The 20,664-nt window shown below is 38.1% G+C and overlaps 1 protein-coding gene and 1 long non-coding RNA gene across 13 annotated transcripts in view; one reads left to right on the top strand and one right to left on the bottom strand.

Annotated features, from left to right (window-relative positions):
- Positions 1-20,664, bottom strand: part of NF1 (neurofibromin 1) — a 248,922-nt gene that overhangs the window by 85,489 nt on the left and 142,769 nt on the right. For 11 of the 12 annotated variants that reach the window (XM_023243531.2, XM_023243534.2, XM_023243526.2 and 8 more), the window contains 5 exons: positions 19,972-20,130; positions 19,265-19,362; positions 17,905-18,051; positions 15,541-15,687; positions 11,883-11,993 (listed from right to left, as the gene is read on the bottom strand). In XM_023243531.2, coding sequence (XP_023099299.2) covers positions 11,883-11,993; positions 15,541-15,687; positions 17,905-18,051; positions 19,265-19,362; positions 19,972-20,130 — 662 coding nt within the window. The remainder of the gene's footprint in view (positions 1-11,882; positions 11,994-15,540; positions 15,688-17,904; positions 18,052-19,264; positions 19,363-19,971; positions 20,131-20,664) is intronic. The other variant, XM_045044229.1, reaches the window with a different exon arrangement.
- Positions 4,815-6,678, top strand: LOC109494271. The gene is made up of 2 exons (XR_002148991.3): positions 4,815-4,906; positions 5,859-6,678. It is a non-coding gene; the product is annotated as an uncharacterized LOC109494271 (long non-coding RNA).

Genomic DNA, 20,664 nt, shown 5'->3' with positions numbered 1-20,664 from the left:
ACAAATGTTTGTTCACTAACACCAGCTTTGACAACCGACTGAACTCTAAATGGAGTGTGAAGATAAAGCATAAAACACTTTGTGAAGCAGAATCAGAAACACTCACTGACTAATCAGATGCCTGTGGTTAAGAACAGGTAGAAGTGAAGACTGATGCTAAGGCTTCTATTTAAAGCTCAAGGCAGCTGGAGACACTATTACCCGAGAGAAGGAAACAGAAAGGAGGATAGTCTGTCTCAGAAATTAAATCACTTTGTTTTCACCATTAGCAAAAAATAAGATTAAATGACAACAAGCCAAAATGAGGTAACAGACTTACAGTATTATAAAAGTAGGAAAAAAACTTGCTCCAAAACAGTCATTTGCTCTTGGAACATGAATTTTGCAACAAGGGGAAAAGTGTTATTTTTCCTATATTAGATTTCTAAAATGAAATGGCTGGTATTTTACTGTAGAAAAGTGAAGTACAATTCTAAAATGTATCACATTTAAGTTTAACATAACAATAGTCTGTTTCTGCATATTTGCATATCCACTTTCTCAGGAAGCTTACAAATAGTGTCTTCATGAGTAATTGTCCACAATGAAAGCCACTTGTGCTACACACTTCTGATATGTTTTAGATGTTCTACTTAAAAAAAAAATTTTTTTTAACGCTTATTTATTTTTGAGACAGAGAGAGACAGAGCATGAATGGGGGAGGGTCAGAGAGAGAGGGAGGCACAGAATCCGAAACAGGCTCCAGACTCTGAGCCGTCAGCACAGAGCCCAACGCGGGGCTCGAACTCACAGACAGCGAGATCATGACCTGAGCCGAAGTCGGAGGCTTAACCGACTGAGCCACCCAGGCGCCCCTAGATGTTCTACTTTTAAACACAGGTAAAAGCCCACTAGTAGCATGATAAAAATGTTAATCCTGAAAACTCTAATTGCTTTCAGAAGCAAACACATATTACTTTCAAAAGTTTATTATTATTTTTTAATGTTTTATTTATTTTTGAGACAGAGAGACAGAGCATGAGGTGGAGAGAGGCAGAGAGGCGGAGACGCAGAATTTGAAGCAGGCTCCAGGCTCGGAGGTAACAGAGCACAGAGCTCAACACAGGGCTTGAACCCATGAACCGTGAGATCATGACCTGAGCCGAAGTCGGACGCTTAACCGACTGAGCCATCCAGGCACCAACTTTCCAAACTTTAAAAGTTGAAGGGACATGACGTACAGGTGTAATAAACATAATGGCAGAGTACTTAGAGAGGGTGTTCTAAACAGCAAAGAGTGCTTCCATTGCTAACAGAGTGTGTAACTGCCACCCAAGAAAACATTCAAGTGTCCTATTCATGAGACAAAAACCCAAAGATGGAAGAGAAAAGTTACGGAAGAAAAAACAGGACCTAATTATTTCTAGAGTAACATATTAAAATTGCAACTTGAAATTCTCCAGAAGTTGCTATATAAAATTTATGAGCATTGAGATGATTTTATAAATAAGATCCCTTTTCTCCATTTAAGAGTTCTGAAAGAATCAATAGGTGAAGATAGAAAGTTCCAGAAACATAAAAAAAAAAAAAAAGGTCAATTCAAGGTAATATATAAGGGAAGATACTGCTCTTATAATTCCTTGCTAGTTCCAAAGCTCCAGCACTAAATATGAGAAATCTGGATTCCCAGATAAAAATTAAGAACACGGTTGCTATTCTTACATCAATTCTGGCTACTATCTACCCAATGCTTACTACTTGCTGGGCACAGTTCTGAATGCCACGCAAATACTATCACAATATTCACAATAAACTTATGAATGTGGCACAGATCCACAATCCCTCATCTGAAACCTTGGGACAAGATACAGTTCAGAATTTAGAGTCGTTCAGATTTTGAGGAAGACAACACAGTGCATATACTGTTTGTAGTAGTTTAGGTTCCAGCAGGAAACAGGTGGCACACTCAAACTGGGATATGAGAGAACGTGTACAGAGAAGAGGGAAGGGTTTCCTAAGAGAGAGATAAGGGAAACTGTTAGACAGTCGGACAGTAGACCTGAAGGAGTCAGGCAGGGAGCAGTTGCCAGAAACCAGACACAGAGAGGGCCGTCTGACGAAAACCATGATCTTCACAGAGGGATGCAGTCAGCCCACCGTGACCTTGCAGGAAGCGAGCTGAAAGAATACACTCTTCCTCACAGGTCAAAGAGAAGGAGGTGAGCAAAGACGCCCAATGCTATCCTCCACACACAGCTCGGCCTCTCAGGGGACGACAGGGGCGTACAGGGAGTGGATCTGGAGAGGCCACGGCAAGTTACCCAGCACCCAGCTGTATTTGTCAGCATGAACTAACTTCTGCCACAATGCCAACACAACCCTGGCTAAGACAACAAAAGTTTACTTCCCACTGGTATCAGGTCATCCAGTAGTTCACCATGTGTAGAACCCCCTCCTGAACCGTTGGTTGTTACCAGGTGTTGAGAGAAGACACCAGATGGGCGAGTGGTGAGAAGGCCTGGAAGGGACATACATCAGTGGAGCCTACGTTGTCCTGACTGAGACACAGACACGTGGCACCACCTAACTATAAAGACTCATGGAGCAGTGAGGTGATGTGCCCGGAAGGAACAGAAGAAACACAGTGAGAAGCACTAGCCTTATGGTGTATTATGTAACACTTCAGTAGAATTTGAGACCATACCCCAAGTCAACCTGAGATTTCTTCAGTGAAACATTAACACCCACACTAAGTAGGATAAATACAGATAGTACTAATAACAATGATGAAAAGCCTCACGCCAAGGCAGATTAGGCGTTTCCACCAAATAAGTTTTGGTACCAAATTTTTTTTTGACAAAATCCTTCAGGTTTCCAGAGGATTTTGCATTTCAGAATTACAGCTAAGGGATTACGAACGTGCAGTGTGATCATTATACAAATGAAGAAACCTCTCAAACGGCAGTAAGAAAATAGGGATGGGACTTCAACTCAGACCCAAGACTGGCAAAATTACACTTAGGAAAACTGCAAATGACCAAATGGCTCCTATCATTCTAAACATCATTAATGATATCAGCCCACAGACATAAAGAAACAAAGGAGATACTGCAATCAATTCCAGTGTTGATTGTATCCTGTTCTGTCCCAGCACTCACTGGGCTAGCAGGCGGAGGGAATATAGAGAAGAGGTAATCCTGACCAAGAGAACGCCAGGATATGGTGGAAGAGAGATTTAGGATACATCTGTAGTAACAAGCAGACTCTGATCCATGCTCTAAAAGTATGAAGTCTTAAAATGACTGATTCTGAAGTATAGAATTAGGGAAGGCTCAGAGAAAAGGCACTGCCATCCGAGTTAGACCTGGAAGGAAGAACAGAACTGTGAACGAGAAGAAGTCTGTTGGGCAGATGGGGGGAGACTGAACAAACGAAAAGAGGCAGGAGGTATTTAAAGACCTGAATAATGAATGGCAAATGGCTTCTGATTAAGAGCACCTGAGTGGACAGTTCAGAGTTTTAAATTTTACCTAATTTTCATCAAGATGCCTAGACAGTTTAATAAGTCAAAGCGGACCATGAAAAGTCCACGGTAGGAAAGCCATTTGGCTAGGTGATGATGCAACTTACTGAGAATCAGACTATGAGAAGAACCTATCTGGGTTCAAACATAGGAAAGGGAAAATTTTGAATTTAAAATTTTAAATAAGTTGAGATGAAGTGTTTGGAGCATCACTAAGGAGTTATCGGTGTTATCTGAGGACTCTGATTTATAAATTTTTACTCTGGTTGCTAAGAGGCTTTTTATGTTGACTTCTTAGGTCTAATCACGCTAATCTCCAGTTTAGCGAGGTTCTTTATTACATGTGCCACATAAATAAGGTTTAGCAAGCACTGGTTCTATTCATTCAGGAGAAACAAATCTTTATAGCAAAGTAAAACATGTGAGGAACATGTACCGACTTGTACTTCTGCCATTTTTGTAGCAATTTCCTTGTATGTCAACACAATTTTAAAGAGTGCCGGCCAATGTGATGAAAACGTTAGCACGATACAACTGAACTTCCCTGTATGCTAATTATCAAGGAAAAGAAATAATCAAAAGACAAAATTCCTTTAAAGAATATACTTAATGTGCTTCAACATGGGGGGTTTAATGTATTAAAGAAAAAAAACTTTGTTGGGGTGCCTAGCTGGCTCAATCAGTAAAGCATGTGACTCTTGATCTCAGGATCGTGAGCTGAAGCCCCCCACTGGATATGGAGCCCACTTAAAAAGAAAAATTATTAAAAAAAACAAAAACAAAAACTTTGTTAACACGGTATGACAGTATCACTTCCATATGCAATCCTTTTCTTTCTTTTCTTACTAAGCTTGTTTTATATTAATAAGGTTTAACTTCTTTTCTAATGGATTATGTATTATTAAATGCCTGAAATGCTATATTCCTGAATCATTTTTAAAACTTCAAAATAACATGGTCAGAATCAAACTATAAACATATAAGCAAGATGTTTTAAGAAAAATTAAGACATCTGTCTCTTAATATACTTACTTGATTTAAAGTCATGATAATCACAGCAGGCAAAATAATAGAGTCCTCTAGTTAGTCTAGTGAAGAAACTAATGAACACATAGATAAGAGGAATAACAAAGATATGTTCACCGGCTTCCTTAAATAAACAAGTAGAATTTTAGAAAGACTTTATTTGAATTCCTTGATCTCGGCCAAGGTCCAGCTGTTTATACTAGCTGTTTGGAAAATACTCAATAGGACATTTCCAAAGAGCAAATCCCAGGTCAAGTTCAGAACATGTGACCTCCTCACTGATTGTATTTAAACAGCATACGGTAAGAAGTTAGATTCCCCAAGGGACACTGGAGAAAGCCTGAATTCTTAATCTTCGAAGAAAAAAAACATCAAAAGGTAATATTAACTTCAAATTTTCTGAATTACATATTAGAGGCAAATGTAACTTTTAGGATGTATTAGATTCCTAAAATTAAAGTCTGCACTTCAAGTTAAAAAGAGTATTTAACCATGACCAACATGGGGTAGTTGCATTATCTCATATGTGGCAAGCCATTAGGTTTGAATGTAAGATAAAAGTAAATAAGCCTTACTTTAAAAATGGTTTATTATTAAACTTTTGGTGTATGTCTGTAGAAGACTGGACTAAGAGTCAGACTCAAGTTCTAGTTCTACACATTTTTAGATATGCATTCTCAGGCAAGTTATGCCCTTTGTCTGAGTCCATTTGTAAGCCCATTTGTAAGGAGTTGGTATTGATCACTCTGACTTTTTCCCTATCTTAAAAACTATGAAATTGTTGGGGTGCCAGTCAGTTAAGTGCCAGACTTCAGCTCAGATCATGATACAGTTCGTGGGAACGAGCCCCACATTAGACTCTGCACTGACAGTGTACTGCCTGCTTGAGATTCTCTTCCCCTCTCTCTCTCTCTCAAAAATAAATTAATAAACTTCAAAAAAACAACAACAAAAAAAGAAATTGTGAAGCCCAAGATCAGCATTTCCCCAGTGCTGGAATGAGATTTCCTTCAGGTTTTCCTTTTTTTTTTTTTTTTAATTTTTTAACATTTATTTTTTGAGCTACAGAGACACAGAGCAAGTCGGGGAGGGGCAGAAAGAGAGGGAGTCACAGAATCCAAAGCAGGCTCCAGGCTCTGAGCTCCAAGCTGTCAGCACAGAGCTTGACGCAGGACTCGGACTCATGAATCGTGAGATCGTGACCTGAGCCAAAGTCGGATGCCCAACCGACCGAGCCACCAGGGTGCCCCCAGGTGTTCCTCTTTAAAAAAGCTAATTCTTAGATTTCTGTTCCGAGTGTCAGTAAATTTCTATAATTATTTTGACACAGGAAAATGGTGTTCAAGCTGTCACTCATCAGCCTGTTCCTCCTGTTTGTCACTAACACTTTGGGGAGCACTACAACATTAATGACCTCAAGCTCTATGACAGTCTCGAGTCCCACGATGAGTCTGAATTCTCTGACAATCCCAAATTCCAAGACAACCTCGAATTCCAAGACAACCTCGAATTCCAAGACAACCTCGAATTCCAAGACAACCTCGAATTCCAAGACAACCTCGAATTCCAAGACAACCTCGAATTCCAAGACAACCTCGAATTCCAACATAACCTTGAATTCCAACACAACCTCGAATTCCAACACAATCTCGACTCTCAAGACAACTTCAAATCTCCAAAGAACCTCAAATACAAAGATGACTTCAAATGCCAAGACACCTCTGAAAACAGCAGTGACCCCAAAGATAGCCACAACCATGAACATGATGACTATGGGAAGTGGTGGCACGAAACTGAATCCAATGGACAGCACTCACTTTCTTTTCTATATAATATGTTCACTGTTTTGTGTGCACTCAGGCTGAAGTGGACTTGAACTTCTGCATTCCTATCTCAGTTCATTACTATCTGCCGAATTACAACAAGCACACTAGGAAAATCAAATTTATTTCAACTTACTTGTTAGGAAGTTATCATTATCCTGGCTTAATTAGGTTGTAGATTTTAATTGTGTAAGTTTATTACCTTAATATAATGGTTTTCTTCCTTAAAAATGCTAAAACAAGCAAAATGCCACATGTTTGCCTTTTAAACGTCTGCAGAATTGAATTGAAACTCAGATTTTTACATTAAAAGTGTAAGAGAAGAAATTATGTTGGTGATGTCTAACCAAAGTACACCTCTGTGTATGAGAGAAGGGGACAGAGGATGGGGAATGAGGAGTGGTGTGTGCTATTTTTGTATCAGTTTTTATTAAATAGACATGTGCTAATCTTACAAGAAGATACTACACAAAACACCTGTGTCACCTATTTCATGAATGTGGAACAGTAATATGTTGTTACGGTAAAAAATGTGCCAATTCTGTTTTTTGAAAAAAAAAATGTTTTTTTTTTTTTTTTTTTTTTTTTTTTTTTTTTTTTAATTTATTTGAAGGATCTCTACACCCAGAGGTAGGGCTCAAACTCATGACCTTGAGGATCAAGAGTTGCATGCTCTTCCGACTGAGCCAGCCAGGCGCCCCAACTCTGCTAACTACTGTAATGCATAATGCAGCTGGTCCAATGACAAGACTATCTTGCTCTGAGTAAACACTTTCCTGGTATTTGAAAAGGTCATTTGTAAATCAGATGCCTAGAATTCAGAACTCTTCCCTATAGAAATATATCTCAAAACTATTGGGAAGTTTCATGCTGGTCTATAAGGGTTGATTTAACCCCAAAACCTAGTACATAATTTTAACACTGATAATAACCATGTCATTAATACTGTAGTTGTTAAGGTTTGAAACCAGCTGATTCTTAGCAGTTGTGCTGCCATGAGTGAAATACACGACCCGGTGGGATTCCCAAACTTCAGTCATAAACGGATTACAGATGAATCACTCCGGGTGCCTGCTGAATACATAGATTAGGCTCTCCCCAAGGGATTCTGATCTGGTAGCCCAGGACAGGGTCTCGGGACATGTTTCCTGTTTTAATTCTCCAGGTCATTCGGACAGCTAGGTTTGGGGGTGACTTGCCACTTCTCTTGACAAGTTTATTTATACACATGTCCTTCACTGCTCTTAACAAGTCCTCCGAAGGTTAGTGTCGGGGCTCCATGAAAAATTCTACCACAGGCACAATTCGCCTGATGCAGAGAAAAGCACTCAGTAAATGTTAGCACTAGTGCCACCCAAAAAGCAACTGCCAGGTATAATATTTCTAACATTCATGTAAAACTTTTAGGTTTCACATTTTTAAGTATTCTCCCCAAATAACCCAAGCTCCTGGTAACAACCCAGAGAGATACATAATAAATATTCTAACTGGTCTTCGACCTCCTCCAGTCATACTCCCCTGTCATAAGCAACGTGAATAGTTTAATGTGCATATTTGCACACATTTCTCCAGCTGTATATGCTTGTGCACACATATTACTCGGCACCCTGCATGACAAGTGCCACAGTCCTCCTTCTGGGTCTTTTTAAAGCTGCACTGGAACACTTCTGTTACTCTCGCCTGATGAGAATCCATTTTTCCTCATCCTGGTATCTGCAGTCCAATTTTCCCTTTCAACTCATGTAATTCAAGTAGGGCTACAGTTTCACCACGGTGCTCCAGGGATGGGCACATGATTCAGGCCCAGACAACCAAGACATCCCATCCCCCTGACACAGTGATTGCCTCAAGAATTGGCACGTGACTCAAGCCAGGCCAGTAAAACCAGGACCTTTGCTGTACCTACTGGCAAATAGGTCATTTTCCCTCAGTTGTTAAGCTGAGAACGCAATCCATTGCTGACCATGGGAAGAGCTTCCTGGGAATGACATCGACCCAAAGGAAGTGGAGTCGAGAGAGAGAAGACAATGTTCTCCAGATGACCCTGTTCAAAGCTCTGCACGAGGTCATGCAAGAAGCCAGGCCATCCCTTGATCTCCTCAGGTGCATGTGCCAATTGATACCCTTTTTAGTTTGCACAAGTTTGAATTTCATTTCCGTCGCTTGTAACAAGTAGAAAAAACAACACATTGTATATTATTCCATAATATAGAGGCAGCATCATATATTCAACAATTCCCCTTTGGAACATAGTTACAGTGTTTTCTTTCTTTTCTTTTTCTTTTTTTTTTTTTTTTTTTTTTTTTTTTGCTACTATAAACAGGCTGCAACAATTGTTCTTGTATTTATGGTACTTTACTACAGGGTAGGAGCATAAATCTATGGGAGGGACTAGCAGGGAAAGATTAGGAACTCAATTAGGTAATAATTATGGAGCACCTTGCATGCCTGACAACAGAACCTGTGGATTCCTTTATATGAGGAATCAATGGTGCTATTTATCACCCCGAGAACGACGAGATGAGATGTGTACTGGCAACTGCCTCCAGAAGCAATGTGGAGATGACCCGGAAGAAGTTCCCCGCGAATTAGGAAGTTGGAGGATAGTGCTGCATTAGCACAGGTAAGAGCTAATAAGCAAGTGTCTGTAATGGCAGTGGGGCAAAAAATGGTTCCAAAAGGCATTTTCAAGGCACCTAAAAGAAATAAACCATTAAGATCCAATTAAAAAAAAAAAAATAGAACACATACCAAAGGACAGCCCCTGCTAAAAAAAATAGCAGTAGGTGGTTATTTTGATCACATGACTAGAGCTAGGAGCAAGCACTTAGCATGAAAGGTTTTGCCAAACAGATACTATTCAGCTGAACCACATTCTCTTTTGGAATTTGAAGCATGCAGTACTGAGGTAATGAATTAGTGGCTGGGGCTAAAACTGAAGGGATACAGAAAGAGAAAAATCATGAAGCAGAGTTGATTAGGAAGCCAAGAGGGAGTCAGAGTGTAAACTGGTTCCAGAACTGATAGCCACCTAGTTCTGTCTACATCTGGGCAGGCTCTGCTGCAATTCATGTTTTTCCTGAGAAAATAAGAAGGGCTTCTTTGCAATAACAAAGGTCACACTAAAACAACTTAATTGATTTGTCAGGATCTCACTGTTAAAATCAAGACTAGGTGACTGATAAGGAGGAGGCTAAAAGAAAGAGGTAAGAATTTAAAAAGATCAGGGTTTCTAGCATGGGAACGAAGACTGATGTTATGGAAAAATACAGTGTGAAAAAGTGGAATTGAATATACGGAATTAAGTTTTGCATACTTCAAGTCTGAAATGTCCCTGGACTATTTGTAAGGTGAATGGAATCCACAGGTCAAAAGACGTTAATTAATACATTGTAGTCCAAGCCATAGAAACACAAGAATATCAAAAGAGAAGTCCAACCCAAGCGCTCTTTGACAAAGCTGCCTATGTAGAGATAAGGCCTTTACAATCTTCTGGACTTGTACAGTGGAGGAAACAGGCTTCTCTCTGCTCTGAGCTACTATGTGCTCAACTGTCTTTGAGCTAAGACTTCACACCAGGTGAAAATGAAGGCCAAGAGGAGCTCTAGGAGGTCTAAATAAAAAGCTTAAAGTACCCAAAATCTGAAACTGGAAGAGTGCTACCAAAAAACAAAAAGAAAAAAGAAAAGAAAAGAAAACCTCAAATATATTCTGTACAGAACTTTTAAGTCACAAAATATTTTATGGGACAGGTCGACAGTTTTTATAAGTTCTACCCCTCACCTTTTTTTTTAACATATGAAGAAACAGATTCAGAAAAAAGTAACTTGTCTAAGATTATGTGGCTAGTTAAGCAACAAAGTTGAGAATCCTTAACACTCTCAAATCACCATGTTACATAGGTTTCCCGGAAATCCCACTGATTTAATCCAACAGAGGGTGTCTGCACTGAGGTTTCCCAGAAATCTTTGCTACTTGTAAACTAACGAGAAGTTAAAGGGGGAGGAGGACACGCACCTGTTTGCCTCTCTCACCAGTGTTTCACTTTTTTTTTTTAATTTTTTTTTCAACGTTTTTTATTTATTTTTGGGACAGAGAGAGACAGAGCATGAACGGGGGAGGGGCCGAAAGAGAGACACAGAATTGGAAACAGGCTCCAGGCTCCGAGCCATCAGCCCAGAGCCCGATGCGGGGCTCGAACCCACGGACCGCGAGATCGTGACCTGGCTGAAGTCGGACGCTTAACCGACTGTGCCACCCAGGCGCCCCAGTGTTTCACTTTTAATTACTTCAGCAAAATAGGGAGGGTCAAAATATACCGACTGCATTAAAAGTTGTGGTTGAAACACAAATATGCTTCATCTCAATTGCAAAAGAAAGTGAAAATTACCTTAGGTGATTTAGAAACAGGAACTGATAGAAAAGTTGGAGAGAAGACTTTCAAGGGAAACGAAGAGACCTTACGCAGAGTTGTTCAAGAGGAGAGCACAGGGTAAGTGCAAGTTTCTACACTCTCTTGATTCCATAAGACCCAGTTCTTGGGGCTTCCTGGTCTTAATGCTATCTGAATTATTTGACCAAATTAGTTTCCCACCTTCTGCATCCCTTTGCTCAGTCCCCTCCCGCCATTTCTCAACCGCCATTTCCTATATACCGACAAGCTCTCGCAATCCATGGCCAGTCAGTCTCCTGACAGAAACTCTTCAACGTATGTTAAATTCAGGAAACTCAGGAAGATTAATTTCTACGGCTACTGAATAGTAAAACTAAGATTACACACAGTCCTTGAAATTCCAAAACCAATGGTCTCTCTGTTAGACCACACCGTCTCTGCAGTTCAAATACCACGAGTTTATGATATGAACAGGAAGAAGTAAAACTCGCCAACTTGTATCACAGGTAAGTTCTCAAAAGGTAGAATGAGGCAAGAAAGAGAAGACAGCAGCAGGGAAAGCAACGCAAAGCTTCATACCTACTGTGAAGGAGGAGCTCACAGCATTTTCAGAAAGGTTTTCTAGGCACTAGCCTGGACTGAAGACAGCATGAAAAGAAATGCAATCAATTTTCCAAGCTGGCACCTGTGCCAGCTTTATAGAAATTTCCACACCTTCTCTAAATCGTTTGTTACATCACCCTGATGTTGTCATACACAGCATATTATTGAAAGTTCTTAGAAACAGATTCTTAAAGTTTTATTTGTCATGTTGTAGATATTATTTAATCAGAATACACCTAAAAAGAAAAGATTCTTTGCTATTTTTTTTTTATTCTTGGTAATTAATCCATTGTAAGAAGTATAAAAAAAAACTGACGTAAGAAAGAGAAGCCAATAGGAAATAGGTCTCCTGAAAAGCAATTTCTAATATACCACGTATCATTTTGGGACAGGCTGGTTATTTACCCTGCTATATTTATATTCTTCCAGGTAAACTTGTCTTCAATTCCAGTGAAGTCAAATGGGAAAAATCAAACTTGCTGTCTCTCTCCATTTTAAACACTCTGATAAGAGAAACTGAAACAGTATTTCTTACCTCCGTGCAACATAATAAAATATAGGATTCCCAGCTTTGGAAGTCCCAGCTTGGTAGAAAATACTTAATGTTTTCAAAGCCTTGAACTCTTCTTTTTCATGTACTTGATGCCTGAAAGGAAAAACAAACAAACAAACAAACAAACAAACAAAAATCAGGGTAACTCATAGGCTTTATATTGTCCATTGAGTATTTATAAAAACCCACGATTAGACCAGTGATGAAATATACTAAATGGCAAAACATTTAAAAGCAACACACTGCCTGAAGGGCAATTTGACAACAAGTACCCAAAATTTCAAGATGTTACTCTTCAAAACATAACAAGTCGTCCTTAGCACTACCCTGGGCAGTAATATGAACCATAGGATTGTTTTTAAATTAAAAAAATCCTTTAATCGTTTATTTATTTTTGAGAGAGAGAGGCAGAGTGAGACAGTGTGCAAGTGGGGGAGGGGCAGAGAGAGAGGGAGACACAGAATCTGAAGAGGGCTCCAGGCTCTGAGCTGTCAGCACAGAGCCCGACATGGGGCTCGAACTCACGAGCCATGAGATCATGACCTGAGCCGAAGTCAGACACCCAACTGACTGAGCCACCCAGGCGTCCCTACCGTAGGATTGTTTTTAATCATGGTATTTTCTTTTTCTAGAAGCTGTTGAGTTTTTATTTATTTGTCTTTCAAGAGTTCAGTTTATCAACCTTTTCTTTTTGGGTTTATAATTCTGAATGATTAAAAAGGCCTTCCTTTGCATATGTTTTCTTCAGTTTTTTTGTAAAAAAAAAAAAAAAGACTGAAGTTGCTACAACTTCAGTTCAGTTGTAGCAACACCATTTATTAAAAGTCCATTCTATGGCTAAAATCAAAAACACAGGAAACAATAGGTGTTGGCGAGGATGCTGGAGAAAAAGGAACCCTCATGTACTGTTGGTGGGAATGAAGGTTGGCGCAGCCTCTGTGGAAAACGGTGTGAAATTTCCTCAAAAAATTAAAGATAGAATTACCATAGGATCCAATAACTCCACTGGGTATTCACCCAAAGAATATGAAAGCATTAATCTGAAAAGATACATGTACTCTATATTTATTGCAGCATTATTTATAATAGCCAAGATACGGAAGCAACCCACGTGCCCATTGCTAGGTGAATTTTTTGTCGAATGTTAGATCCCCATATGTATTTTAAAATGTTTCGGAAAAAGCCTGATTTGGTTTTTATGTATTCTGTTAAACATTCAGTGTGTAATTACTTGAAGCTTCAGGTCACTCACCAACCCTGGGACGTTGTCATCTGTCGTCTCTTCAAATATTACCTCTTCTCCGTTCTCTCTAAGCTCCATTTCTGAAACATCTATTACTCATTTTGGACCTTCTCCTTCTGTCATCTGCATCTCTTAACTTTTTTCATATTTTCCACTTCTTTATCAATCTGTACTGACCATATGTTGGCAATGTGCTCAGAAATTATCTTCCAGCTATATGTTTTAAAAATAAAATATTTTAAAAATATATTTCCTTTGGAGGTACCTGGGTGGCTCAGTCGGTTAAGTGTCTGACTCTTGGTATCAGCTCAGGTCACGATCTCAGGGTCATGAGGTTAAAAAAAATTTTTTTTAATGTTTATTTGTTGAGTGGGGGCGGGGAGGGAAAGGGGCAGAGAGAGAGGGAGACACAGAACCTGAAGCAGGCTCCAGACTCCAAACTGTCAGCAACAGAGCCGGACTTGGGGCTTGAACTCACAGACGGCAAGATCATGACCTGAGTCGAAGTCGGACACTTGACTGAGGTACCCAAGCACCCCTCAGGGTTGTGAGATTGAGCCTTCAGGCGGGCTCCATGCTGAGCATGGAGCCTGCTTGGGATTCTCGCTTTTGCTCTCTCTCTGCCCCTCCCCCACTCACGCTGGTGCTCTCTCTCAAAATAAACATTAAAAAAGCAAATACCTAGTATATAATACTAGGTATTACAGTAGTAAAGTGTAGTAGTATAGTATAATACTAGGTAATATAGTGTAAAATACTTTGACCTAGTACTTCTGTACGTCATGTATCTCTTATGTCCTGGAAGGGGTGGGGGAGAGAGGTTCTATCATCTCAGTTCATTATGTTGCCAGTACCAGCTCAGCATTTGTTTAGTATTAATGGAAACAACCTAGATATCGTTTGATAAGGGCAACAGGTACACATACGTACAAATGATTATGAGGCTGTGTGCCAAATGTTAACTGAATTATCTCTAAAAGGTGAATATCTCCAAGAAGAGTAACTGAGAATTTTTTACTTTCTTTAGATTTCTGACTTTTGAATAACTTAACAATTTTTATTTTTATAGTTGAGAAAATGAAGCTTTCTTCATTTTTTTTTTTTTTTTACAAAAAAAAAAAAAAACGGGTCTCAAAGAGCATCGGCGGGAGCTGAGAGGAGAACAAAAATAACACTTAACATTTATTGAACACTATATATACCAGACACTGTTAGATCGGTTAGTCTCCAAAAGCATGGAAGATTGTCTTTTATAAGGGAAGCTAGGGTCTCAGAGAAGGAGCAATAAATAGGTTTTCTTAGAAAAGTGGAAAAATGGCTAGGATGTTCTCAGTAAGTGGTGAATAAAAAAGCTATGTGTTTTTGTACTGTGTAATTTTCAATTACGTAATATGAAAACTTTGTGTGGAAAGTATTTCTTTAATCACTTAGGAATAAACATTTGTTACAATGAAAAGAATATAGTAGAGCTAAAGATAACAAATAAGCTGGAAAGGAGACTGTTTTGTATTCACACATTCTTTTAATGGTATCAAAGAACTGGAGTCATGTGTACAAAACTATGGCCTATATGTGATATGATCAATAGCCAGCACTTACATTGCAAAGCACAGTACACGCCAATCTCTAATGTGAGTTCATTTCTGCATTTTAATTTCTGCTTTTTTACTTCCGTCTCTGGCACATATTATGAACAAAACACCCACAGTCACTGAAGCACTTACTAAGTGACTAAGTGTAAAGTACTATGAAAGGTACCTTAAAGACTGAAGGACTCGGCACACCATCTTCGCTGGAACGTCATAAAAGTGAATGTCTAACAAGGAGGCTCTTTTACCTCACAAACTAAATCCCTCTAAATGAGATTCGAAACAAATGTCCACGGAAATTTTACAGCAATACTGAAATTCACTGAATTTGGGGAGTCTCAATCTAAAAGAGGTTAATAGCATCAAATTTGGGGAGGGTTCTGAAAAACGCTACAGTGTGGCAGAAAGAAAGAGCTCAGAACTTAAAACCAAAGGACCCATGACTGAGGTGTGGGATCTTGGGCAAATCAGTTACTCACACTGAGCTGCAGAATCTCCCTTAACTAAAATATGATTATCTACCCTCCCTTATAAGTATTAAATGCAAAAACACCTCAAAGCAATATGACACAGTACCCTTCAAAAAGATATTATTTTTAGAGGAAACTCAACTATAAAACAAAACACATGTCAACAACAGATAAGGTAAGAAACAAGTGGGATCCCAGAATATGGCAACGTGATCATCAAGCACATCTTTCCTAATAATCTTCCATCAGAAATACAAGTATATCCAACAAGTGGTCTCCTGGTAAACCTTGCATCTCAACCAAAAGAGAGCAATTATTATTTCACGGTGGTACTTTACCTAGTCATAAATTCCTCAAACTTTGAACTGGTAAGGTTAAGGCTGGACCAATGTGTATCGGCCACAGGTTTGTGCTCTGGAGGACCCAAGTACGCAAGAAGTGTTGCCATCTTATCAAAAGGTCGTCTTCCAACAGCTTTGTGATCCCTAGAAACAGCAAACTACTTAGAAAAAAGCAGCGGTTCACATGTAGCTGTACACGTTGCTTTAACTTATCACTGGTTGCTTTACTTCTTACTGTCAGCTGGTGGTTCTCGCTGATTTGTAAAAACAGCAACAAAAAGACCTCGAAGGTTGTAAATATACACGGAGACATCTTAGAAATATGACCACTCCCCAAACTACAAAATTTACATAAAAATTCATTTTTTCTAGTATTCTTAATCCATTGCCATTAAACAAGCAATAAGTAAAAATAACACTGTAATCCACTTTTTCACAGGATGAAAAGAATCCTTCTTGAGAAACTCCTCTTTATGAACTGGAAATATTTGTCCTTGGTATCAGATCTCTGCTTAACCACGGTAAATATGGATTTTCAGTAACTATTAAGCATTTAAAACTACATGAGAATAACAAGATACCACTTCACAAACATCAAGTCGGCAAAAATTATGACGTTTACTAATGTCAACTTTGGTGAGGATGTGTATAAAGAGGTACTCTCACGCAGTGCTGATCAAAGTGTAAATGAGCATGTACACTTTGAAAAGCAATGGAGCGGTATCTAGAAGAGGTAGGGCTGTGTGTACCTCAGAACCCAGCAATCACACATTCAGGTGATACACAAGAAGACAAATATGAAGCATATTTATTACATTACTATTTAGAACAGTGAAAATCAAGAAACAGGCCTAAATATCCATCAATTAGGAAATGTGAAAATAAATTTTGATATAGTCATTCAATAAAATACTAACATAAGTTAATGGTAAATCTCAAACAAAATATTGTGTGAAGAGACTTATTTGCTATATAATTTATGCAAAATTTTTAATGTTTATTTATGAGAGCGTGAGAGCGGGGGAGGAGCAGAGAGCGAGGGAGACGCAGAATCCAAAGCAGGCTCCAGGCTCTGAGCTCTCAAGCACAGAGCACGATGCAGGGCTTGAACCCATGAACAGTGCAATCATGACCTGAGCCAAAGTCGGACGCTTAACCGACTGAGCCACCCAGGCGTCCCAATTTCTGCAAATTTGTAAAACACACAAAGCTATATTACATATGCCTATAATTTCCTTATTTTGTCAGTTTCATAGAGAGAAGTAATAGCTTTTCCCCCAAGAAACAAAATGTTATAAAGGTCTGAAGTAAAATAGCAAACCAATGTTAAAGCTAGTTGGTAGACATGGGTCTCTGTTATATTACAGCCGATACTCTTCTGTATGTTTGGAATTTTTTTTTTGAAATATCCGAATTTTTAAAAACTCTGTAGCATCAAGCTACACGAATATGTATGTGAATTATGTAAGAGAAATGAATGTTTGCATTTAAAAGTTCACAGTTCATTTGCGTGTCACACAGACAAAGCATCTTCACCCTCTTATGTCCCAGCACACTTCGGTCATGCCAGTGTCACTTTAACCCAGTAACCCTTCATGAAGGATTAAAATGCTCTCTCTTTTAAACTACCATCTCTTTATTAGTTAGCCTTAGCTTTATGGTCTTCTAGCATTCCCATGAATGAGCAAACCATTTTTATTAGCATTTAAGATTTTTCTGGACTCATTTTACATTTGTAAGAGGAATGCGTGGGAATTTGGGCTGTTTATACACATACACAACTTGAAAGGGCAGCAAGTGATTCAGGCTACAATAGGGCTTTAAAAACAGCTAATGAACCAATACCCAAGTTAATACTTTTCAATTATTGGGTATTTTCTACATAAAGCTTTATTTTCAAATAGAGTATCACAAATAGAATATCACAAATAGAATCAGAGTATCACAAATAGAATCAGAACACTGGCAATGTTTTAATTATTAAATTCCCTAGAATTAGCTGCTCTTTAGATTCAGATACCAATACTCATTTGAACTTCTAGTAAATGTAAACTCCCCTATATCTTGTTGCACATGTTTGATGTTTTGCAAACCAGAAAAATCCAAAGGGCTAATTTGTGATTTTTTTTAGCTTAACACTTAAAAAAAAAAAAAAAGTCTGTAGCACCAGGTAGACTTGTTCATCATTTCATACGAGTCAACCACTTGCCTATTTAAGAGTTTAGGGCTCTACATTTCTCTTTCCAAACCTTAATTCCTATTCTAAGCAGATGCAGAGTAAAAAAAGCATTATTCGTGCCCAATAATTTTTATAAATTTAAACTAAGAGTTTTCAAAATCTCCATGACTGCGAAATCTTACCTGTTACTGGAAAGATACTGGCCAATTTTCTCTTGATTGTTCCAGAGTAGACGATGTAAAGCAAGCACATTGCCATCACTGATGAAGGAGAGACTATGATTTACTGCATCACTGGTAGGACAATCAGATGCTATATCAAGGAAAAACCTTAAAAAACACAAAGCCATTAGAATTTTTAAAAACTAGATGCACTCATATCTATGTTTGAATCAAATTGATCTGAAGTAACTTTGTAAAATAACTGACATTACAAGTATGGAGGACTATAAGTATTATTCACATGTGACTGTCATTAAACACAGGAAGAGACGAGGAGAAAGTTGGTTTTCCATTTCCCATACTGGGCTTCAGCTTCATGGTAGGTTCTGAAGTCAGACAACAAAAAAATTTAGATAGATGAGACTTTGGATCGAAGCCAGTACGGTACTTTATAGATAAGGAAATGGAGACCAAGACAAGACAAAAGACTTCCCCAAAGTTACACAGCTGGTTAGGTCAGAGCCAGGATGAGAACCTTTGTTCTCTTAACTTTCTATGGGTAGTCAATCTGCTGGAATACGAATCCTATGGTGACATTCACTTTTCTCTTCAATAGAGCTTGCAGTCCAACAATATACCTTTTAAGTGCCAACTAGACAGAAACTGGTAAGAACGACAATGAAAAACTGCAAGAGAGAGTTGCCCAAGTCCAGCTTAGACTATGAGGATCAATTAGTTTCACACTACATGAAAAGTAGAATTCTGTAAACTTACATTTACAAAGCATTTTCTCATACACTACCTCATTTGTTTCTCTAAAATCAACTCAGAACACAAACAGTTTTGCCCCTATTTACAGATAAGCCCACAACTCAGAGAGATAAAGAGAAAGAACTAGTTAGTTATGGCACCTCACAGAACTCAAGTTTTCTAAAATCACAAAACTTCAACAGCTGTCATTATTCCTTTGAGTAACTTTTTAGTTCAGGTACACTTCCAAAACGAAGTATCAAAAATATTCTAGCATCAAAATATTGTCATTATACACTATTAAGCATAATATGTGCCATTTTGGCTTTAGTTTTTACAAGAAGGAATCTTTTCCTTTTTCCTCTCCCCCATATTATAGCAACTTCAAATCTTTTATTTTAGTAGATGTGCCAAAAATCCCTGCTAGTTTTCAAGTATGGAAGTCACTATCAAATTATAAAGAATATGGATTTATTTCGCTACTGTCTCTTATAGTAAAAGAAAATAAGATTAACTCTGCTCTTGACCTAGAGCGGGAAGAGGAAAAAAACCTACACAGGAGCTCCACGTAGACCAAGTACGCAGACTTAAGTGAAACTGACAATAATTAAATCAGATAGAGCAATCCTACCTCCGCGCTGCATCAAAGTTGCTTTTCACAAAATCATTAAAAGGCCGCATATGCTCTTCTTTTGTGAAGAGAACATGATTGGCAATGCTCTGAAGTATCTAAATAATAAAACACGGTTATAAATCAGATCATTCATTGCATGAAGTGTATAACGTTCGCATATTCTTTACAAAAAACTAATTTTCTCATCAATACAATTTCTATTGCTGAGTAAATTATTCCTCATGCTATAAATATTAGGTGTTGTTTCTATTCTTTCCCAAATTACTACATATATATATATACGTATGTATGTATATATATGTGTGTATATTTATACATATATACGTGTGTGTGTATATATATATACCCACATATACACATATTTACATATATAAAAATACATATTAAAATTTTTAATGTCTTTTTTTAATAAAAACTCATACAGTCTCCATTTCAGTCTCCACTTTAGAATTTCCAGAATGAATATATAGAAAACTATCTTTAGGAGACATTTGTTAAGATATTTTCCCACGATAATAATGTCCACCAGATATCAGTCTAATGAATTCCTTTGTAATTTAACAACTAAAAATAAAACAAAAGCATATAAGTGAAAACCACAGGCTATTTCAAAAATAAATTCAAGTGTGAGTACAGACAATACAGAAAACTGAAAATTTAGTTGGAAGGGAAATTTAAAATAGATTAGCAAAATAATTCTTCACCTTTGACATTAACTTCAAGCCCCTTTCAATTCTAGGTGGTGGCTTTTTATCTAAAATCCCTGCTTCATACGGTGAGACAATGGCAGGATTGATAAATCTGAGGAACATGGCACTTCCCACCGCACCGATGCTGTTCTGAGGGAAACGCTGGCTAACCACCTAAAAATAAGGAGTTGAGAACTGAGTATATGGTTTGAATTTAAAAAGGAGACGGGAAGAAAGAGCTCGAGGGTCAGACTTCGGCACAAAAACTGCACAGATCAAGCCTTATAAACAACACATTTCTATTTTTTTCCTACTCCCCAAACATCAGTAAATAAAGCTTATCCTCAATTCTTGCCCTCCACCCCTTTTGAAGCACAACAAAGGTATCTAAGAAAGAAAGAAAGAAAGAAAGAAAGAAAGAAAGAAAGAAAGAAAGAAAGAAAGAAAGGGAAACTCTTCATGAATGAGTGGTGGAGAGACACCTGAAAAAAGATCTTGCGTTTATCATTGTTGTTTATACTGCAAGTTTGGTAAGTAACAAAAGCACACACACCAAATTTTCACACAAAGATTACCATATTTTACCAAGATTAACAGACATGAGAGTGCGGTCAACTCTTACAAGGCAAAGCTAAGTTTTCAACAGCATACCCCAAAACATCTAATATCTAACAGTAAATACTTACATTTTGTTGTATACCTGGTACA

The sequence above is a fragment of the Felis catus genome, chromosome E1 (assembly GCF_018350175.1).
Source record: "Felis catus isolate Fca126 chromosome E1, F.catus_Fca126_mat1.0, whole genome shotgun sequence".
In the NCBI taxonomy this organism is placed as follows: domain Eukaryota; kingdom Metazoa; phylum Chordata; class Mammalia; order Carnivora; family Felidae; genus Felis; species Felis catus.
This window is presented reverse-complemented; position numbering and strand designations above follow the sequence as displayed.